This window comes from Cygnus atratus, chromosome 6 (assembly GCF_013377495.2).
Source record: "Cygnus atratus isolate AKBS03 ecotype Queensland, Australia chromosome 6, CAtr_DNAZoo_HiC_assembly, whole genome shotgun sequence".
Taxonomy (NCBI): domain Eukaryota; kingdom Metazoa; phylum Chordata; class Aves; order Anseriformes; family Anatidae; genus Cygnus; species Cygnus atratus.
The window spans coordinates 13,143,239-13,164,800 of NC_066367.1; the positions used below are offsets into that span (position 1 = coordinate 13,143,239).

Consider the following 21,562-nt stretch of genomic DNA (forward strand, 5'->3'; position numbering starts at 1 on the left):
TTATAGACAAAAAATATTGATTAGCACTAGAGTGCTGTGTGTTTTTTAAAGTAGACCTATGCTTAGAAACCGTTTCTTTTCATTTGAAGCCATTTTTCATTTTAAAGCTCGGTGGTGCGGTTTGAATGTTACAGGCTAGCGAGCAGGTTGCCAGCTGAGGCTCAGAGGATCTGGGTCCATTCTGTGTTCTGCAGTTCATCTTCCTAGGTACCCTTACGCAAGCTGTTTTTCTTTCCCCTCAGATTATGTGTGTTTTTTTAAGTAGTTTCTCTTGTCACTGAAAGACTTTGCATAGCTGTGTGTTGGCCTTGCTCGAAGTCGCACCAAATGAGGTACTACAAGTCACATGAAAGACAATATTTTTGCTGTTCAGAATCGTAGAACTCCAAAAGAGTTGTGCAGCAGGTGTCATTGCACTTGATTGTACAGGGAGGTGAAATAAGTGGTGTCTGCTAGCAGTAGGGGAAAGTGCCATTTTAGCCCATTCAGAAAAGAAACAGCTTATTCTTTCAGCACCCTGGCCACTTTTACATCCACGTAGCCCCTCTGAAAGGACCTTTGCCTGGCAGAGACCTGAAGAATAACTTAGCTAGATCTGTGGGACTGACCAGCATGCCAAATTTGAGTGATCCTGAACATGCAGTAGGTATAGGGTTAGAGCAAGTCTTGTCTCAACAGATATTGTAGGCTAGAGGACTCAGCTGGAGTTCTCGATTTTCCTTGGAAGGTAGTCAAAGAGCTCAATCTTCTGCTGATACTATAGAGAAAGTGTACAGTAGATAACATCGGATTCCTGCTAACCTGGACAAAACCCGCAATACAGCTGGAAAAAAGGCTTCAGGACCTTCTTACCAATAAACCCTAAAGGAAGACACAATTTCTGGAACTTGCTGTTTTCCAGTCCCAGGGATGCTGTGGGTCACAAGACAGATGACTAATGGGCCACTGTCTGACAAGCTGTTGTCTCTGGATCCTTGAGAGTCCATGGGATCCACAGAACTATCTAAGAAATGTAAGCCTATTGCCAAAGTCCTGTTTTTGCTAAACAAAACAAATATATTATGTAAAAAAATACATGTATAAAATATGTATTTCCTGTGCTGAACAGTTGCACATATTGGAAAAGGTTGAAAACTGAAGCTAAAAGTACAACTCCACAGTTTGAATGGGGACATGGAAGAAAAGAGCTTGAGACCTTAATGACTCAACTAGACAACCCGCCTGTCCCCAGTGTGCCCTAGAGGGCAATCCTAGGAGATAGTCTTTCACTGGCCTTTTTTGTCATTTCTAATTTCTTTGATTCTGTACATTTCCACATCCTTTAAATAGAACAGGACTCTATCAATCTCTTGATCTGTTCTCCTGGCACACGCAGTGACAGTCCTCTGTGCAGATGGAGCCAGGGGAGTTTTAGTGCCGTATTTTGTTGTGTTTTTTACAAAAAAAAAAAACATGTCCAAACTGCTTTTGGATTTGCCACCCCCATCATTCTGCTACCTCTTCCCATTTCTTTGCTGCTTACATTTCATGACTTCTCTCCTGCTTGTAAGATATGTGCTTTATTTTATAATGTTTCTCATGCACTAAAACAAGTGATAAGTCAAGCAGTTACCAGAGCTGAAGGATCTAACCTGCCTCCAATCGGCACAGCCATCATGTAATAGCCATCATGTTACCTTTAAGTGTAGATTATTATTATTGAGCGTGTATTACCTTGGCTGTTTGCCCAGCATGTCCTTGATAACTGAGGGTCACAAAAAAAAGAGTAATGCTCCGGTCCTACTTAATAAGACATAGGATCAGCATGATTAAAAAGGCCTTAGCATTCAAGAATCCTTTAAATTTGGCACACAAAATTAAATTTTAAAAGTGGTTTAGATTGCTTTTCATGAATAATTGCTATTAACCCTTATTCCCCTTCTTGTCCCTTCACGAGACTATTATTGATTCCCTGTTCCTTGGTCACTAAGATATCCTTGGATAATGTGTTGGGGATTTCAGGCACTAACAGGTTTATCAAAGTAATGGAATTCTTTAGGTAGCAAGCAAAATAGATGGATAGATGCACAAGTGGTTTGATACTGCCTCTGAGGTGGGAGAAATGCCAGGTAAGGCATTTTGGGTGTGATACTCTTAGGCAATGATTTTCCTGATGGAATTACGTTCTCCTGGTGTGGGAGGGTTTGTTACCCCTGAGAATGACCTTTTTATAGTATTTCCTAGTAAACTGTTTGATACAGAACTCGCTTTCTGAGATTTCTATCCCCTTTAAGTGTTTTCAAAATCACACACTAGTTAGTTCAGGTCCATGTCCCAGGTAACTGGTGAAGAAAATGGCAAATTAAGAGACAGTTCCAATATCACAAGTGTTTGGCCACAAGGGATCTTGCTTATCCCAAGCAAGATATATTTTTTCAAGTAGAAGCTAAAGCATAGAACAAACAAACAAAAAAAAAAGCCCTTGATCTGTTTCTAGCTGAGGTCACCTGGAAATAAAGTTGCGATGTGCAAATCTAAGGAATATACAGAAACAGTGACTGAAGTGAGAAGAGGGAATTTGGAGTAAAGTGGCCTTTGTCATAGATTCACGTGTTTTGTGTTTAGAGACTAGGAATGTGGCCATTAAATACGGAGTTATTTTCTTGTGGTAGGTGATCCTCCTCAGCCCCCTCCCAGGCAAAGCTGTATCGGTATTTGAGAAACGGGAGAGACTGTATTTTCAAACAAGGTCTGTCTCTTTCAGACACTCATGCAAAAGAACTAAAGCTAGCAATGATGACATTATTAGTCCATCTGTGACCTACCCATTTCCTCTTTCCCTCTAAAGCCTTTGTCAGCACAATAAATTTCCATCATTTTTGCAAATATTCTCCCTCATCTATGTATTTTCTATTGTAGGTACTATGCAATCCTAACCAACACTCCCTAAATTACATTGCCTTCATTTGAGTCCTTCCCCCACAAAAGAGGGCATCTGTGATGGGGTGTAACTTGTGGTCAAGACACTGAGGAGAATTAAAAGGTGTGAGCATGACACTGCATTTGCTCTTACTGCTTGCCACAGGCTGCCTTGGGAACAGCACAAGTGTATTGTTTGCCAGCTTTCAGAGAAGAAGCTGGTTTTATGAATGCCCACCATGCACATAAACAGACACTGTGAGATTTGGCAGACAGAAGCAAGTGATGACAGGTTGTGATCAAATTATTCCTTTATATTTTATACCAACAAGGATCATCCAGATTCATTGGAAAGCAGATACTGGAAATAAAAAATGCATTTTAGAAAATACTTTAATCAAGGGTACCCAAGTTCACTAATTCTAATGTCCAATCGTTTGAGCCTTAGAATCTTAGAATTCTCTTTATTATCTTGATCTTTATTTTTGGTCCCTTCTCAGCTTAGTGGTCATGAAGGAAAAAAAAAACAGCCTTGGCTAGCCATTTATGTTGAAGCAAATCATGAGCACAGCTTGTCATCAAAGCAGTGGGCTCTGCTGTATTATTTGTGTATGGTTTAACTGGAAAACCCATCTAGTCAAGAAAACCAAGCTCTAGATGAAGCCAAAAGAAGGCACAGGGGATGAGACAAAGCTTACCAGGACCATGAACACTTGCGGGTTCTAGGCTGAGGGAATCCAAGACAAGCTCAGGATGCGTTGATTTCTATTCAGAGCCTGACCTTTCCATCTGAAGTTGGTCTCAGCTTACTTTGGAAAAAGTAGTTTTAGCTAGACAGATTTGAGACCCAAATGGCTAGGTCTTCTGTTGTAAATCAGTACCTTTCCATTTACAATTGTGCCTGGAACATACTGAGGCCATCTTTCTGTGTTTCTGAACGAGCTTGTACCAGCTAAGACTGCTTCTAATTTTGATACACAGCCTAAGATGTTCAAGTCTGAGAGTTTTCTTCAGACCTGGCTTTTCTTTTTCACTTGGAACAGAACCTGCACCCAAGAACAATGTTTGAGTGGACTTCTGGAGCATAAGCACTTTATCAGGAGATAACAACCAGGAAATAAGTGCCTCCCCCGGAAGGTTAGCTTACAGTTTGCTCTTACTGCTTGCTACACTCCCTTCAAAACTGCAGGGTTTTGATCTTCCATCATGTGTGACTCCAAGAAATGAGGCTACGCACATTCGTTTAATAGTATAGCTCCCTCGTGATATCTTCACTTTCCTTAATGAGGGCAGTGTTGCTAACTTGTTAGGAGCCTGAGGACTGTATGAAATTAACATCGCGTGTAGGAGAAATTAACAAAGAGGAGCTCCTTGCATGAAATTGAATGAGATCACTGATGGCCCTTCCTTCAATATTTATTCCTATATTAAGGAAGAAATATTAATAAGGATAATGTAGAACACTCTTACTCAAAACTCAGATGCCCTTGTTTTTATTCAGTAACCTGAATGACCAAAAGTAATTAATCCTTTTCAATAACAATTATATGAGTAAAGCAAGCATGATTTGGGTGTATAACTATGAAGGAGAAAGAGAAGAGACACGGGTATTGGTAAAATTACTGGGGAGAAATAACAATCAATAAAAGAATAAGTTTTGCATGATAAATTCTGTTGTGTTTACACATGAGTAAAGTGAAAGCCACACTATTGTCTCAGTATGATAATGCAGCGCTTCTGCTAAGAAATCAGAATGTGGCTCTTTCCACAGTTCATCCTAAAGCAAAAACTAGCAGAAGTCAAAGAGAAAACAAAAGGAATGTAGGAGAGACAAAGCCAGACAGTGGATTCATGAAGGAGAGTTTCAAGAGACATTCATAGTATGTTTTTCTTTTAAAATTTTCTTTGCAAAATGTGGTTGACAAAATACACCCTCTCTGCAGTCATTTATCAGCCTCACTTATCACCCTTCTACAAGCACAAAAGGTACACAGAGATGTCAGCAAACTGGGAAGGTGTGTGAAATAAGAACCCGTGTAATGTTTGTAAAGATCAATTTGCTGCAGCCTTGGCCTTTTAGTGGTTGTAGCTTGGTTGTGCAACGACCGCTCCTAAAAGGGGCTGTAAGCACTCATTGCGGGACATCAGTTCTGCAGGGGCAGGGAGGGCAAGGTACTGCTTCCACACAACCTTTGTTTGTGGTTTTACTATGCAAAGTGGGTGAGTCATTGCTGATGGATCCAAGGAGCTGTGTGCCCAAGGATGATCAGTGTGCTGACAGTGGCAGACGTTCTTCTAAATGATTATTGCTAAATCTCTCTCTCTCTCTCTCTCTCTCTTCCCCCCCCCCCTTTTTTTTTTCCTGGCAGTATTCCTCTCCCCTTCTGTGGTTCTGGAATGCTGGAGGCAAATTCTCCCCTCATCCCCTTGCCTAGGGGCCACGTGCAGGTGCATCTTTCCCTGTCTGCTGGTGGTTATTGTAGCAAGGGGAGTTAATAAGGAAATGAGCTGGTCCACAGAAATCTGCTAATTAACCTTGGGACACACCTGGTTTTATCTTGTAGCTGCAAACAATTTTATCAAAAGATCCCCAAGATCAGCAAAACTAACTCCCTTCCAGTCTGTCTCTAGGCATCCAGGCTGTGCGGTGTCTCCAAATCCAGGAAGAGGCCCTGCCCAGCAGCATTTTGTACCAGTAAAGTCATGGGCTAGTTTTGGAAATGACATGGTGGCAGCCCAAGCTTGGGTTGGCTTTGGCAAGGTGAATATGTGGGCACTGTTCCCCAGAGGGCATCGCCATCTGGTGCTGGTGGCAGCCCTGGTGGAACTGGGGGGCTTTGCTTCCACTTGCAAGCAGAAGGCTACAAAACACTCATGGTCAAAACCCACTTGCTTAAAGACAGCTCACAGTGATGGGCCAGATGGGCTTGTCTTGCTTCTTGTGGTTCCAAAGACACAATATACAAACGTGAATTTAAAGCCTTACAAGTTACATACTAAACTAAATGTAAGTTTGGGGAGTGATGCTCCTGTGGGGAGAAGTGCTAATTAAGTGACACCTTCTGCTACAAAGCCCAGCGACAGACGGGTCTTACTGTAAATGAGTGGTCGGCCTGGAAGGACTATGCTCTGGGGAACCTGCAGGAGTTAGACAGATTTAGCTACACTGATTGGTAATAATCTGTGGACAATGAACACAGGAGCTAAGATTTGACAATGAACCATACAGACAAAACAACAATAAGATGTGCTTTGGAAAAAAGACAGCAAGCTTTTGTCTTTATTTTTTTTAACAGTATCATGGTCAAGTGTAATTCATCTTCCTTTTGCCAGCGTCGGAAGGGAGTTCATCAAAAGAATTTTCTGGATTCTGCCACAGAATATTGATGACATCATAGTCAAGTCACAGTTTTGTTGTACTTTACAGCTTGAGGACAGTAATATTATGGTCCTCTCCGTGTGCTTTATCTGTTTTATACCAGAAGCTTTTGATCTACATTTGCCATGACTAGCTTTCAAGCAGTCATTAAAAACAGACAAACAAAAAAAAACCACTCTCTTCCTCAAAGTTGGAAATACTTTGAAAATCTCTGGTCAGAACACTTTCAATTTTCAAGTGGAAACTCTAAGTTTGCTAAGAAAATTAGACATTACATACATTTTTTTTCCTGAACTCTTCATTTTCTATCAAAAAAAAAAAAACGATTATCTGTCATAGCCAAGCCTGGTGGATGTAGTTCTGGGATGCAGAACTCCAGGATTCAAAAGCAGGCAATACATGTTTAAAATAGGTTTTCTCTATTTTAGTGAACACCCTGCACCCTCTGCTGTTGGCTGTCACAACACATACAGAAGCTCGTTCCTTGGCACTTCCTTTTGAGTGGCCCAGGCTGAGGGTCTCTGCTCAATAAGCTGCAGTGGTTCCTGTCCTCTAGCACTCTGTTGAGCTTCCAGAATTTGAGAATGTGAAGAAATCACTCTCCAATCTGCTCTGTGAGGTAGGAATAGCTCCTCATCCTCCTCTTCCACTTCACTTTTGTATTTAGTAAGTATTTGGGCAGTTCCTGTCTTCACCTATTTGACTGCTTCTAAGTGACAGGGCCACACATCTTGTCAGTCTCCACATGCTCGTACCAGCTCAACTCTTCAGCTTGTTTCTGGCTGCTGGTGGTGGTTACCTGATTACGGCCTTTCCCCAGCTTTTTTTTTTGAGCTCTGTTATTTCTGATAAATTTTGGTATGCCAGTTCAGGGAAGGAAGGGGAATGCCAAGGAAGCTGTCCAATTTTCTGTACTGGGAATTGGGGATATATAAGACTTGTAGGCATCCTGGTAATGTCAGCAGTGTCAGGTGGTGGGGAGAATTGCGATAGGGCAGGACTGTGGCTGACAGAAGGGTCGCGTAGGCCCAGGCGAACCCCTGAAAACGTGTTCAAGAACCAAAGAGTAATAGTGCTCTGTCCCCGTGCATACTCACACTGGCTTCTTGCATGGGCAGCAAGTGAAGCTTGAGAGATTGCCACAGCTTTTCACCCTTTCCTCCTTCCCTAAAACAGAGCTATCAAAACCACAAGTGGATGCTTGAATTTTCTGGAATGAGCCTTTATTGAAATACTTGACATTTAGTTCCTCTGCTAATACGCTTTTGTCATTTCAAAGGGACGTTATGCCTTGTCTGGTGTCTCTTGGTGGGCTCTCTATGGTGTTTTTAAGAAGCAATCCATGTAAATACAACACTCAGGCAAAGGCTCAGGCTCAGGCTGCCTGAGGTCAGCATCACAGCCCCACCTGGGAAGTACTTCTGATCAACATAGTCTATAATGGTTGTCACAGCCAACATAGTCTCCTCACATGTGGGCTGGATCTGGTCAGAAGGTAGAGTAAATCCATGAGTACCATTGTCTCGCAGTTCAAATGTATAGGAGAAAGGAATGCCAATCATGTGAGCCCAGTCCCGTGAAGAGCCTGAGTTACTGTCTGTGAATTTAAAAATAGAGGGGAGATATATGTATTAAGCATTGTTCTTTGAAATACCTCTTGCTATAGTTAATGCAATATTATACTAGAATCCCTGAACTAAGCAGTAATCATACATCACTGTGACATGGAGACCAGCATTTCTAGTTGCTCCAATTCTTAAAGTCTTCCATGGAGTTTCCTAAGTGAAACATTTTTCCATAAGGTGATATTGTACAATAACAAGAGATGAGTTCTACAGATTCTGTGTTTATAGCATTTTGCCATGATCAGTGTTGGATACAAGGTGGATTGGCAATTTTTCTGTTCTGGTACTTCATTTCTTACATTGACACTGTTAGGAACTTCTCTGTATATTTGTTTTTAAACATGATTTTGTTCAAGCCTGAAAAAGTTCTGGCTACTTCCTGTATCATTGTTTATCTGCCTCATGGATCTTTTTTCCTTCTTACACATTCAGTTTAAGTAAAAACCCTGGCAACATGCAGTCCTAGGCATGGACAAGTTACCTGATATTTACACCACATTGCTAATGCAGGGACTGGCATAGACAGACATAGTGAATATGCAAAACCACGTGTGTACTGAAGCCAGCTACTTACTGTTCTGAGTGCCTGGCATGACTTCCTGCTTGGTGGGAAAGGATTGTTTTTACCAGGCAGTCTCTAGGGCCCTCAAGTCCTCTATGTTAAGACTGTCAACTAAGATCAGCTGTAATGGTGTGTTCGTGATATGGCTATCTGGTCTAGCAGGAATGAGGCTGAAAATGACATATTTTACACCGAACTGCAGGCAGCTGCAATGTGATAATGTCTGATGGAGTAACTGTAGACCTGATTGGGATTTTAATTTTTGCTTGACTCCAGTGAAGACAAATAGGAGTTCTGCTGCTGACTTCAGCAGGGTCAGGATGATCTATCACCAATCTCTTTCTGTCCCCTGTGATGTATCTGTGAGGAATTCATGTAAGAACCGGCTTCTGATCAATGCTTCCTTCCTGCAGTCAGCTTTATACGGTACAGTGTTATCTTGTATTCAAATGACTGTTACTTGGATGTTCCACCAAGCCAGCCGATTAAATATTACTCAAAAAAAGGACCTTGGCAAAACAGCACTTGCTGATGTCTATGACGCAAGAATGACTCTCTTCTTTGAAAAACAGAGCAATTAAAGGGGAAAATAAACTCACATAAAATTGAAGAGGTTGATCCTACTTTATAACTGGTCCCATGCTTTCCCATCAGGGCAGCAGCTGCTTTCTGTGCAACGTGCATCTGTACATTCAAAATACAAACAGCATTTTTGTCAGTACCACTAAATTTGGCAATTATTCCGAGTAGTCCAAAATTTGTATCTCTTTCAGCTATAAGTTTACTTGTAATCAGCCTCAAGTTTTATTTCTGTTCGTTCAGGACTCTAGAGAAACCCATTACAAACATTTGGGCAAAATGTTCTTGATTTTTTGAATGCAAATTACATTTAAAAAAGATAACTCTTATTAGGTGGAGAAGATATCTGTTTTGTTTTAGTGCTAGAGAGATGCATTTTGGAGAATTAGTCTGTGCTGCATAGCATACTGATACTGACTACAGCAGTTATTGATCTCTTACACTTCTATCTGAGTGATGGTGAGCCTGTCTCTCACCATCTTTAGAAACTGAACCGTAGACAGACTGAATTGCTTCTCCAGCGTCTGGTATGAAGTCTGAACCCAGGCCCTACATGCTCTTTACTAGTGCAACAGCTATGGGAGTGTTCATAAATACGCATTTTAATGAACTTAAATTAAACTACTCAGAAACCAAGGGAGAGAAGTAACCAAAATGTAGGTGTCTACTTTGCTCCCATTCTCCAAATGAACACGTTTGGAGTACCCATTCTGGATACAACCCTGACAACCACGTGCAAGTAATGTACCAGCATCCTAAAGTGCAAACACATTCTTGCATGCAGCAAATGATTGCAAGCAGACCTTGGTGCTCTTCTCTACTTACCTCTACTGTACTGTAGTAACACTGTCTGTAATAATTCATTTTTCCTACTTTAAGATGAAAGATTAGGGTTAATTCTGAGGCAAAGAAACCTTGCTGGTACTGCCCATACAAGAGACAACTGAGAAAGTTGAGGAGACCGCAGCCCAGCATGAGGGCAATGAGCATGCTAAAGCCCTGGAGACATGCCTCAAAGGAAGCTTTCTTTAAAGAAAAAGCGACAGCTCAAATAGCGTTGTGCCATGTGTTACTGCTTGTACTATTTCTCTACTGGTGTAAAAGATGAATGTTTTGCCCTACCAGTTCTTCGTTGTTACTTGGAGGTGTGGTTGTGGAACCATATGGAGTGAGGATGTACTGCCCATAGGAGTGTATCGTTAAATAGCACAAAATGTCAGTCTTCTTCTTTTCAATAAACTGGGCCACAGCTCTTGTCTCAGGCTCTGATTCTGGTCCAGATCCACAGAAGATTTCACTGGTGCAGTTATAAGAAACACCAACACCTGGAGAGGAATACAAAAAGTGAATTAAAGGAGAGACATATTAACTCCAGTTCAGAGAGAAGTTTACCTGGGGGTGTTAAGGTGTGTGTGGGGAGGGGCAGGCAGACTAGAAAGCTCAGGGGGACTTGAATGCTTTACTCTCTTGGTAGCAACTAAAATTTGAAAATTATGAAATATTTTACATGCATTTCCAGGCTGGCTGCAATGAAAACACTGACACAACAACAGTATACAACCTGCCAGCAGACCTTTGGAGGCTTCTTGAAATTCATGGCAAATACAAATGCTGGCTGTTAACTGACTGACTACTAACACTGGTGATGCTTGGTCCTGCAGTGAATTAGAAGTACAGTTGTGTAAGCAGTAATCTTCTGCTTGTAAAAGTAAATGCCAGTTGAAATTCAATGGCAATATTTTTACAAACCAGGTTTTTGTTTTTACATGTATCTTGGTGACAATGGATTGAGTATTCCTTTCATATAGGATTTCATTTTATTTCAGAGACTAGTTATTACTCTTGCTTTATTTACGTTTACGTAGCTGACATGAAACACTTGGAACTTACTGCCCCAGGAGGAATTAAAGTTTCGGTTCAGATCTGTCCCGTAGCAGGTGCCATTCATATATGGAGAACGGTTTTTCCTCCAGAGACGATCCTAAACAGAAGTAATTTCAGTTAAGTAACTGCAACTCAATGATCCAAAGAGACTAATGATAGTATGGCATTGCATGCCTTTGTTTTAGACCTCTGCATTCTTGAGTAACTCTTGCATTGTAGGGGGCTCTGTTCAAGGGTGATAAAACTTAGTGATCAAACATCTTATTTATTACTGCCATGCTGACATCTTCCACAAGCCTTCATGCACTTTGAAATGAACTTCTGAGCTTTTAAAAAACAACAATATTTTTTCTGTAGTACTGAACTGCTTCTATGCAGTGTTGCACTTCTAAGAAGGACCCGACATTGTGTGGGATACTTCTTTGTCCAAAAGAGTTGATAGCTGAACTTACATTTGTTTGAGATTCAAGATGAATGCTTTTTTGCCATCTAATCTTGCTGCTCTTTGATTCACTGTTAAATTCACTTCCATACTTGGTTCCTGCAGAACTCACTGCACTGCCTGTATGAGCCTCCTGGCTGAATTACCAGCGCATCCAAGTGCAGTGTGTGGTGTGCTCCCAATCTAGTGGGCATAAGCGGCGAGACAGCAGGGTCCACATGGCAGTAGACTAAACCTTTTGGCCAATGCTAATGTTCTGAATTAAAAGATGTTTCTACATTTGCATTATTCTCCATATCAGAAAAGGAAGATTATTTGGGAGAGCACACCTATTTCAAAGCCGGATAGCCTAGCATTTGACCAAGTCATCTGCCCCATGCTGCAAAGGTGATTAGATCTTCTGCGAGTTGAGATTTCTTGCAAAGCACAACTGACTCCTCCAGACATGCTTAACTCTATCATTCAAGCCTTGAGCTGTTAGCAGGGAAATCAGTCCATTCCCAGAATCCCAAAAGCAATGGATCCTATGGTTTTGACTTTCTATCTTCCCAAGGCTCATGACATTTGCTAGGAGTTTTTAGCCCTGTGATCTCAAGTGACTGCTGATTTACCAGAAGAAACAAAAGCTCTCTGCCACAGGAGGATTTGTGTGAGTAATGATTCTGTCACTGTTCTCTGTTTAAATATAATTGCTATAACTGTGTCTAAAATGAACAAAACATGCTGTGCACGTCTAAATTTCAGTCCAATCCTGGATTTTCATTACTTACTGCTTCCCAGGAATAGATATAACCATCAACATTGAGGACAGGCAAGATGTAGAGATCCAAATTCTGAAGAAACCTTCTTATCGTTGCATCAGATTTGTAATTTTGCAGAATCTGAAAAGAAAAAATACGAAGGACTGAACAGAGAATATAGTGGTAATCACTGTAAAGAGATGGTTTAGAAATGCCATCAAAGAATCACTCACTCCTGGATATTATTGTGGTATCCAAGATCTACTTGATCCCCAGATATATTGAGAGATCTACCTTTTGCCATTAACAAAGTGACAGCGTATCTAGTTGTAGTGCACTTCCTAGGGTGCAGAGAATGAAATGCATGATGCCATAGGCATTGTGCACCAGGTACTTTAGAACATTTCTATACTGCATTTTTAGGGATGTTTCATTCCAGGGGGACTGTGTCTTTGTGATACAGAGGGGCTTGATCCAAAAGCCACTGTGGAAAAGGTAGAAATTGCTGTCTAGTTAAGTGTCTTTGGAATCAGTTTAGATAGAGGAAACAATGTGCTAATAAATATTGTCCCATATCTCATCTCAAACTGTGATTTGAACTTAGGTTTCTGTATTGTGTACTAACTTTGAACATCATATTTTAACAGGAAAAGCATAATGCTTGGTACCACTGTAGAGAAGAAAACTGAAGCATTCAAAACGATCTGTGTTTTTTATTATTTACGTGGAAAAGATAGGGCTCACTTCTTTCACAAACCACTGGCAGAAGGCTGGAGAGATCCATTCTCTGGCATGAATCCCACAGTCCATCCAAATGATCTTTTTGGGTTTATTTGATGGTTGACTGATCTGAGAGAGTATAAAAATGGTCATTTGGCAAACTTACATTACAATAAAACAGCCTAGCCTAATATATGAAGAAAAGGATGTTCCTGGATATACTATTGAGTTATCTGAGATGATTATTATTGCAGACATCGTTATGATAAGTTCTCCTTCCTAATAAGCTCATCTCTGAATTATCTCAGGGCAAGAGTTTTAAAGCATCTGTTGAGTAGAAGTTTCAATAGAACAGTTTCTTCTTCATTTATATTAGTCATTCACAGGTCTGATTGTTCTTACTCTGAGGTTCTTTTTTTAGATGGGGAAGCACAGAAAGGCAGGGAATCTAATTTTACTCAGTGATGGGAGCATATTAGACAATAACTAAGCCAATTATTAAGATTACAGTTTTTACTAGAGCTACCAATAAAAAGTATCGTGGAATACTTGTAGAAGAAATGTTATATGCTGTGAAAAATAACAAAAACAGGAAAACAAAACTCTTGGTCCTCACACACAGCTGTTGCCAAGCTAGTTTCACCTTGATTTATATTTCTAAACAAGATTCCAGTTGAATTGTCTGTTTTTACAACATAACAGCAATAGCAAGGTTATAGTGATAGTGTATATGAATGTTGGGAAATCTTACTGCACTGTAGAGGAGTAAAACCGGTAAAACCATCTTCTGCATTTCAGTGAACTGGAATAGGCACAGTCTTAGGGAAGATCTGAATCCTGTTTTCTCCTTTGTACTTTTATTTATTTTAATAAAGTTCCTGCCTTACCTGCAGATAATATATTGTTCGATTCTCAATTGTCTTCCCCAGGTGGTGCTGAGTCACCAGCTCACTGTTGCTCTCCTGGATCTGAGTCATCCATTTATAAATCTGAAATAGTCACAGAGAATTCTTGGTGCTAAGGCAGAGTTTCCTTTTCTTATCCACCTCTATTTCCAGATTAAAGGATTTTCCTAGACAAGCAATGTTTTCTTCAGACCTAAGCTGTGATATCAATCTGTGATATCAGTTAACACTTATCGAAGGTCTTTCCTTGCCTGCAGGCAAAGACATGGCCATATCTCACTGGGTGGTAAAAGACAACATCGCTGCAATACAACACTGATACTCTATCCCGAATCTTATCCAACATACCCATCCCATTGGGTGTTTTTCTGTTGTCTTCACTGGATGCAGAACCACACCCTCAAATCTCCAGAACTGCATTACAGTATCTGCCATATTAGTATTTATTTTCCACATGTAAGTTCAGCAGGAGACTTATGGGTAGCTTCAACAAAATACATGAGGACAAGATTCTAGTCAAACAGTAAGGACTGATCCTTCAAAAAAGACCCCTAAAAGCCAGAAGGAGCTCCAGTGACTTCAGTAGAGCTTTCTGCAAGCAGGGAGTTGCTTCCTGTGGCAAATACAAAATAGCAACAAAGAAAGCAAACAAACTCAGGTTGATCTTTACCTCTTCCATTGGATGATACTCAGTATAGTTGTAACCTTCAGGGATCTGCCTGTGGCTTCTCTGCTTTGGCATGCTCTCATCCACAAGCTCCTGCACATCATGTATCAGGACTCTGAGAGTAGGGAAAAGGGGGAGATAGGAAAGAAAACAATCCCTAATGATTACTGCAGAACTGTCATGGTGGGTACACAACTTATATTAACAAATAAAAAGCTGTAGCCCCTTGTGTTCTGAGTTGCCTGGCAAATTAATCACCATCAGCCAAATGGTTACTTTTGTGTAAGAAATGGTTACTTTTGTGTAAGAGAAAGTTCTAAATACTGAAGTCTTCATTGGGTTTTATGAATAATTAAAGTAATAATTTTATCAGAATTTTTTTTAACCATTGACCATTTTCAAAAAAAAAAAGTTCAAGATCTTACTTTCCTTTATCAATTCTACTCCTGGGCAAAACTCTAAAATAGCATTTTTTTGGGAAAGGCAGGGGGAAAGTGAAAATTTTAAGATTACTGTTTCTTTGTATTTTATAGAGACATTTTCAATTTGCGAAGACTTCATGTAGGTGTTTGTTGCACTTCGAAAAAATCAGAACAAACCCTGATCTTTTCTTTAAAAAGATCTTATTGCTTTTTAGCTAGAAATTAGTTCAGAAAAGAGTGTAGCATAAGGCTGATTCCATGAGGAAGAGCAATCCATAAAACCTTTGCCTTGGCTTCAGAGAACCTCGTATCAGACACTTATTTCTTACTGAAAGCTGTCCCTTGTTAACACTCACAAATCTGTGCTCATTGTAAATGCTTGTGATAAGACAATTGCAAAGGTAGCTTAAATACTGATTTCAAACACCATAAGTGCTCATAGGCTATTCTGCTGACACTAGCACCAGTTGGCATTTCTGGAAACTGCACATCTAACTTTTAAGAGTGGTTACAGCTGACTGTCTCTCTGGGCTTTGATGTTTATTCACATCTGAACTTCAGACTAAAATGTAGCAGTGCAAATTCCCATGAACTGAAACCACACACAAAATGCCTTATCAGAGCTCTGGAGAACAGAAGTCCCAGCATCTGACACAGTCAGAATATTTATGTCCTGATTATAATTTGTCATTTATGTCTCTATCTTTATTCACCTAACCGTCATGTTACCTTCCTTGCATGTCAACTACCTTCTAAAAGATGGCTCCAGCTTTGAATCTGTCGCAGGAACTTTAACTATAACATTGCCTTATTGCTTATCTCAACCCCTCTGCAATACAAGGCCAAAATTTCAGCTTGACTTTTAAATCACCCACCGCTCTCTTTAGGACCTTACACAAGGTGAATACAATTCTGGCTTCAATCAAAAAATAAATAAATAAAAATTAAGCTGCTAACTTCTGTTTAATATTTAAATTTCCCCTAGAATCAACTGAAGCCATTAGAAAATGAAGAGCCTTGATGTAAGTAAGAGGCTAAAGATCTTGTGTGTTGTCATCTGGGTCTGAATACCTAAACCTGATGCCAGATCATGCATACTGGCTGCCACCTCATCTCTCCCCATGTCTGGTTGTCAGGGCATCACACTCACTAAAAAGAATTTGTCAGGCAGGATGTCAAGATCAGCTTTAACTCTAAACAGCTTTGAAGTGGCACCAATCCTCTTTTAGCTTGTCTTTAATTGGTAAATGTCAGTGTATGTCCATAGGCCATTTGTCATCAGCCCTGAGTGACTGCAGGATTGTTTATATGAAATATAGCTAGCTGCTGGTTACCTGGAAAAGTCAGTTCCAAATGGGAGTGAGATTGTATGAGGAATAGATCTTATTTAATCCCATCTAGCTTTACAATCACTCTTTGTATCAGAATTAGGTCTTCTGGTTGGAAACAAAAGCATGGCCCTTAGCATAGATAAGTGGCTGGATAGCTGTTATAACGCAGCTTGGGGCTGTCTGCAGCTAGTGGCACTCACCAGTGTGCAGTGGGGACCTGCCACAGGGACCTTTGTTCCAGGCTGCGATTTTTCTGTTGCAATAGATACTGCCTGGAAATTCTCCCCATCCTGGCCAGGGGGCAGGGGAAGAACAGTTAGGAAGACTGCAGTTTCTGTTCTGTCCCAGATCCCAGATCCAAATTCACAGTCCAGGCTAGTTGGAAGGTGAATAAACAGGGCATAGAGGAACATGCTTTTAAAACTCAGAGGTAGCCATAGTATCTGTGAATTGGGCAAGCCAAGATAAGTTGGAGGCGCTTGGAACAAAGGTTGGATCCTGTCATCAGTACTTGCTGACTGTTCATTGGAAAGGGTTTGATCCTTCTGTAATAGCAAGGAAGATTGCTAGAGCCAGCCTTTTCTTATCAGGAAATTAGAGGTCGTACTTGTAAGAGATCATATGTTGATCTAAGCTGTCTTTCACCTCCTGCACCAGAGGAGCTGGGACCCTTATGTGTAGGTCTTCTCCAGCCTGGATGTCTTCAGGCAGCTGGGGCTTCCACAAATCCAGCTAGGCAGAGGACAAAAAGGAAATGCACAAATCAAGCTCTGTTCTCAGAATGAGAAAATATATTTATTTAGAGTAGTTGCATATCAAAAAAAAAAAATGGAAGAAGTTTTTCTTGAGATTCTTCCCTTAACTTTTCTCCAGCCATCTGTTCATAGAGCATGCAGCACAGGCTCAGTGTTTCCGTTGACTCAGGCACCATTGATAACGAGCAGCACCTTCCCAGAGGCATACAATGAAACTATCTTCTCCCCATAAATTCCTTCATCTAGTGGAAAGGCAATTTAGCCTTACATTAAGAAAAAAGTCTTAGGTAAAGCTTTTTGAAGTTTACTTTCACCTTCATTCCTGTCCAAGCTTACATGCAAATCTGTTTTACATTCCAAGCCCCCTCTGTGCTTTTTAGGCACACCTGGTTATTCTTACTCACCATTAAAGTGCTGCAAAGATGCTGAAGATGCTGGACTTGCTGAAATGTTTCTGGCACAATATGCAACACCTGATCTCTGGAAATTAAGTACAGAAACAAGATAGGTTTTAATATCTGTTAAAGTAGACATGATTTCCATAAATCAAACGGAGATACTTTGTTATGTGGAAGGAAGACAGAGCATGTAAATGAGTGGTGTTCTAAGAAAAGCATGTCTGAGTGATGAATTTCTGGAATGTTTTAGCTACAAACAGGACTAAGTGATGTGGGTTTTCTGTTGCTGGGGCATTAGGTTAGCTCTGCTTCCTTGCTAGTGGCAATCCTTTATTCATCATATCAGCTTGCGTGAGCCCTGGTGTGTGTTTCTGCCTTTGCAGGACTGGGGCCAAAACAAGATCACTGATAAAATCTCTTTTTGTCCCTTCTGTTCAGGAATTGTTCAATTATTCCAAATAAGCTTTGTGCTTTGCTAATCTATTTCAACATGCAAAAAAGTTAGATTGTCATGATATCACCAGTTGCTAAGAGACTGGGATGTTCACAAACTACTTGCCATAAGAATTGCCAATTGATTCCACACACAGTGAATAGAGTGGTCTCCAGAAGCACATATTCTTACTCAAATAGCAGAAAACAGAAAAAATATATTGTACAGGATCTAGTGTTTTAATATTTCCAAAAATGACACACAGATCCAGTGTCTGGGAATATATTTTCATTAGGCCCCATGAAACTTTCATTTACTGCAGCCTTAGTCTGAAAAAAAATAAATTGAAAGTTTGAAAAGAACAAATTAAAGTGCTTGAAAATACAGAAAACAAATCTGTATGCTTTATAGAAAAAAAAAAGTAATTATTTTCTTTTTTTTTTGGGGTGTTCATTCAGATCAGCTTTCCAGGTCTGATAGCAAGTGTGATATTTCTAATGAAAGGATTTCGTCATAACAAGCGGATTTTGACAATTTTGTTGTGTTTCTCAAAGGTGAGGTGGCAGTTATCTACTACTGATGTGGTCAAATGGGGAAGCTGGGAAATGTTCTTACTTGTTAGTAACCAATAACCACAACTTCACAGTCTTCTTCAGTGACTTCAGTAGGCTTTGAAGCCTTTATAGGTCAAGTACAAAAAAAAGAACATTTACATGCTAAGGCTTCTGTGATAGAAACTCTTATTGCAAAAGCCTTGCATGGTGAATCATTACGGTCATCAATATAATATGCTCACATCATCTGAACTGCAACAGCTATCGTTTGTGCTTCCATACAAATGTACAATTATCAGTTGAATATACATGCAAATAGAATTCACAATTTATTCACATTATCCACTGAAAAATAGGAGGGTGGGATTTTTTTTATATCTCTCTTGAATATATCACCTTTGCTGATGGACTAACAGAACTTGATAGTTAAAGTGGGCTGTTTGCAACTGGTTCAGGAGATGCTGTTAGCACATAGCAGCATCCTAATCTATGGGGCAAAATGATTACATTTGCATTGCTAACAGTTTGATACAACAACCATGGTATCTTTCAAATAGATCCTTGTAGATGCAGGATGAACATCTTTGCTAGGAGAATAAACATCTCAGCTGCATTTCCATGTTTATTCTCCAGAAATGCCTGGGCTTGCTTCATTCTTTGTCTGTCAGGAAGGGAAACAATATCCTGTAATATCTTTCTATCCTCATTGACATTATGTCTTAATTACACCAAATGAAAGAAATGCCAGACAGTCAGATTGCTGCCAGATGGCCAGCTCTTATTTACTGATAAACCTTTTACAATAGCCAGTGTGGAGACAGATCATTTTTAATAGTACACTAAAATTAGAAAGCACACACTCATTTATGATTATGGACTGGGATTCTCAGTGCAGAAGTGCAAAGTCAGCCCATGTGACCATGCAAGAACAACATTTTTTAAATGCTACAGTTAAGTTTTCTTACCAAATTAAAGGACCATTCTCAGCACAAGCTGCATTTCCTTGGATGTTCATAGATCACATGCCTCTGATATTTAATTTAAGTTGTTGCATAGAGCAAATTACGATGAAAATGTTATTGCTGCTGGGCTTTACCAGTTGCTTCATCTTTGTGCAGGTACTGCTAATCCAAAGTCACACAGATTGTGTTTTTAAAGTGTGTTTTTAAACCCTATGCGAGTACTCAACAGGTTCAGTCCTGAACAGCAATTAGAAACAAAGTCGAACACTACATAATCAGGGGTCCATGAATTCTGCCCAGTGAAAACACCAGGCTCTGAGCAAGTCCCTGATACAAATGTAAAGATTAAAGGGAAATAACGCGTTGTAAAGGGAGATATAGTGATTATGTATGCTCTGCCAGGAGCTCTGCTAGGAAAGGTGTTGAACAGGTATACTATGAAGGTGCTTACTTGCTTGGTTTTATGTTCTTTTTAAAGCTGTATCTAGGGGATATAATTAACCCAGAAGTATTAATCACAGGGCTACTTTATTGACTTTAGAAAATTCCATATATGAAGTTATATATGGATAGTTGGTCTCCCCACTATATTTGTGCCCCTCCTGCAAATCACAGCTGCTGTAAAGGCAAGAGTGACCTATCATTTCTTGTAAAGTTGAGGGTTAATGCCTATCAAAATTGTTTAGATAGGCAAACAGCACAATTTTATATCACTCATTTCTTAGGAAGCAGAATTGAAAATGGAGAATACAGCAAAAGAAGACATTTCAGACTTTTGAAAAATACTTGTCAGTTAAAAAAAGTGATAATCTCATTTTGTGAACACCTTTGGACGAAGATTGTCTGGACCAATTTCATTGGCTTTTTTAATTATTTTTACAGATTTACAACAGGAGTTCAGCATCTGAGCATGTTCTTCACATAACCCCAGATTTCTTTTATTAATGGATCTAATTTTGCTCAATCATTTTGTACTCAGAAAATGTATTTTATTCCTACAGCATCTGATTTCAAAAGTTCATTTCAAAAGTTTTGAAAGAGGATCAGCCAAATGATTTTCAGCTAATGGTAGCAGAGATGCATTGCAGGGACATTTTGCGTCTCCTGCAGCAGCCACCATATCTTTGTTGGCTTGGATTGATTCACTCTTTCTCATTTCTTGTCTTTATGTTTTCTTTTTCCAAATCTTAAAAATTTACAGGTTAGTAACCCTTCATCCACATTTTCATTTCAGAGATGTTATTATTATTTTTACACAGTTCCTGAGAATGTCAGTGATTGCACAGTTCTTCATTACCCCCTTCACACTCACCCATCATATTGCAGATTCAAGCTGAGTTTTCCAGGAATTAGAATCCCCAGAGAAAACGTCATCCCAAGAAAAAGCCACATTTTTGTGCAAATAATCCAGGATGGATGAGGATAGATCTGGACTGAACGCTTCATTTGCACAATTCTATTATATAACCAGACCTGCCCTTGTTCAATCATTAACTTCATGGTCATATAATTGTACTTTTTGTTAATTGTTCAAGCTTTCTGTTTCACGTCCCAAAATACAAACGCATATGAATAACAACGTTCTCACCGCAGCACTCCTTTTAAGAAGTAGAATTTTTTTTGTATGCCACCTTCAAACTTTTAAAAATGTTATATGAAAATCTTGGTAGTCTTTGAAGAAAATGTTACCTGCAAGGTCTATGGCAACTAGTGAGGATTATGTAAAAATTACAGGGATAGGAAGAACAAGAGAATACTGGTAAAATGAGCTCCATCCTTGCTTTGTTCCTTCCCATGTATATGTCCTTGTGGAGCACTTCCTTGACCTTCTAACTGCAGTTTTGTCACTTGGGTAGCCAAAAAGAGGATGTGAAAGAAACAACCAACATTTGTTTTGGAGGGAAGGATGGGGATTGCAGAGCTTCACCTAAAACTACATTCATTTGGGCCAGATCAGTCCTGGGCCACAGACTTTACAACTGCCATCCACAGACATACAACTGCCATCACCTTTACACTGCCATAAAAAGTGTTTTGATATACTCAAAATGGTGGGTTGGTTACTGTCTGAAATACTTCATTTCCTATTTAGTTCATATATCAAGAGTGAGCAGTTGAATTCTTTCCTTAGTAGACCACATTTAGACATATAGCACAATTCTTCAGAAAGAAATTGTTTCACTGATCTTCTCTCTTGGAGTCAAGCCATCCCACTGTCATTTAATACAGCAGACTGCATGGATTTTGAGTGAAGAAAGTCCAGTAAGTCAGTTTGTTTGTGTACACATGCAATGAATTTTAACTGT

At 39.8% G+C, this 21,562-nt stretch overlaps 1 protein-coding gene across 1 annotated transcript; it reads right to left on the reverse strand.

Annotated features, from left to right (window-relative positions):
• Nucleotides 1-7,605: 7,605 nt before the first annotated feature.
• Nucleotides 7,606-20,648, reverse strand: CPO (carboxypeptidase O). Its single transcript, XM_035568374.1, has 11 exons — nt 20,569-20,648; nt 17,314-17,389; nt 16,762-16,886; nt 14,405-14,516; nt 13,717-13,818; nt 12,854-12,958; nt 12,140-12,250; nt 10,934-11,024; nt 10,166-10,368; nt 9,064-9,148; nt 7,606-7,874 (listed from the first exon to the last, which is right to left on the reverse strand). The coding sequence occupies exons 1-11, from the start codon at nt 20,646-20,648 to the stop codon at nt 7,606-7,608; spliced, it is 1,359 nt and encodes a 452-aa protein (XP_035424267.1).
• Nucleotides 20,649-21,562: the final 914 nt, after the last annotated feature.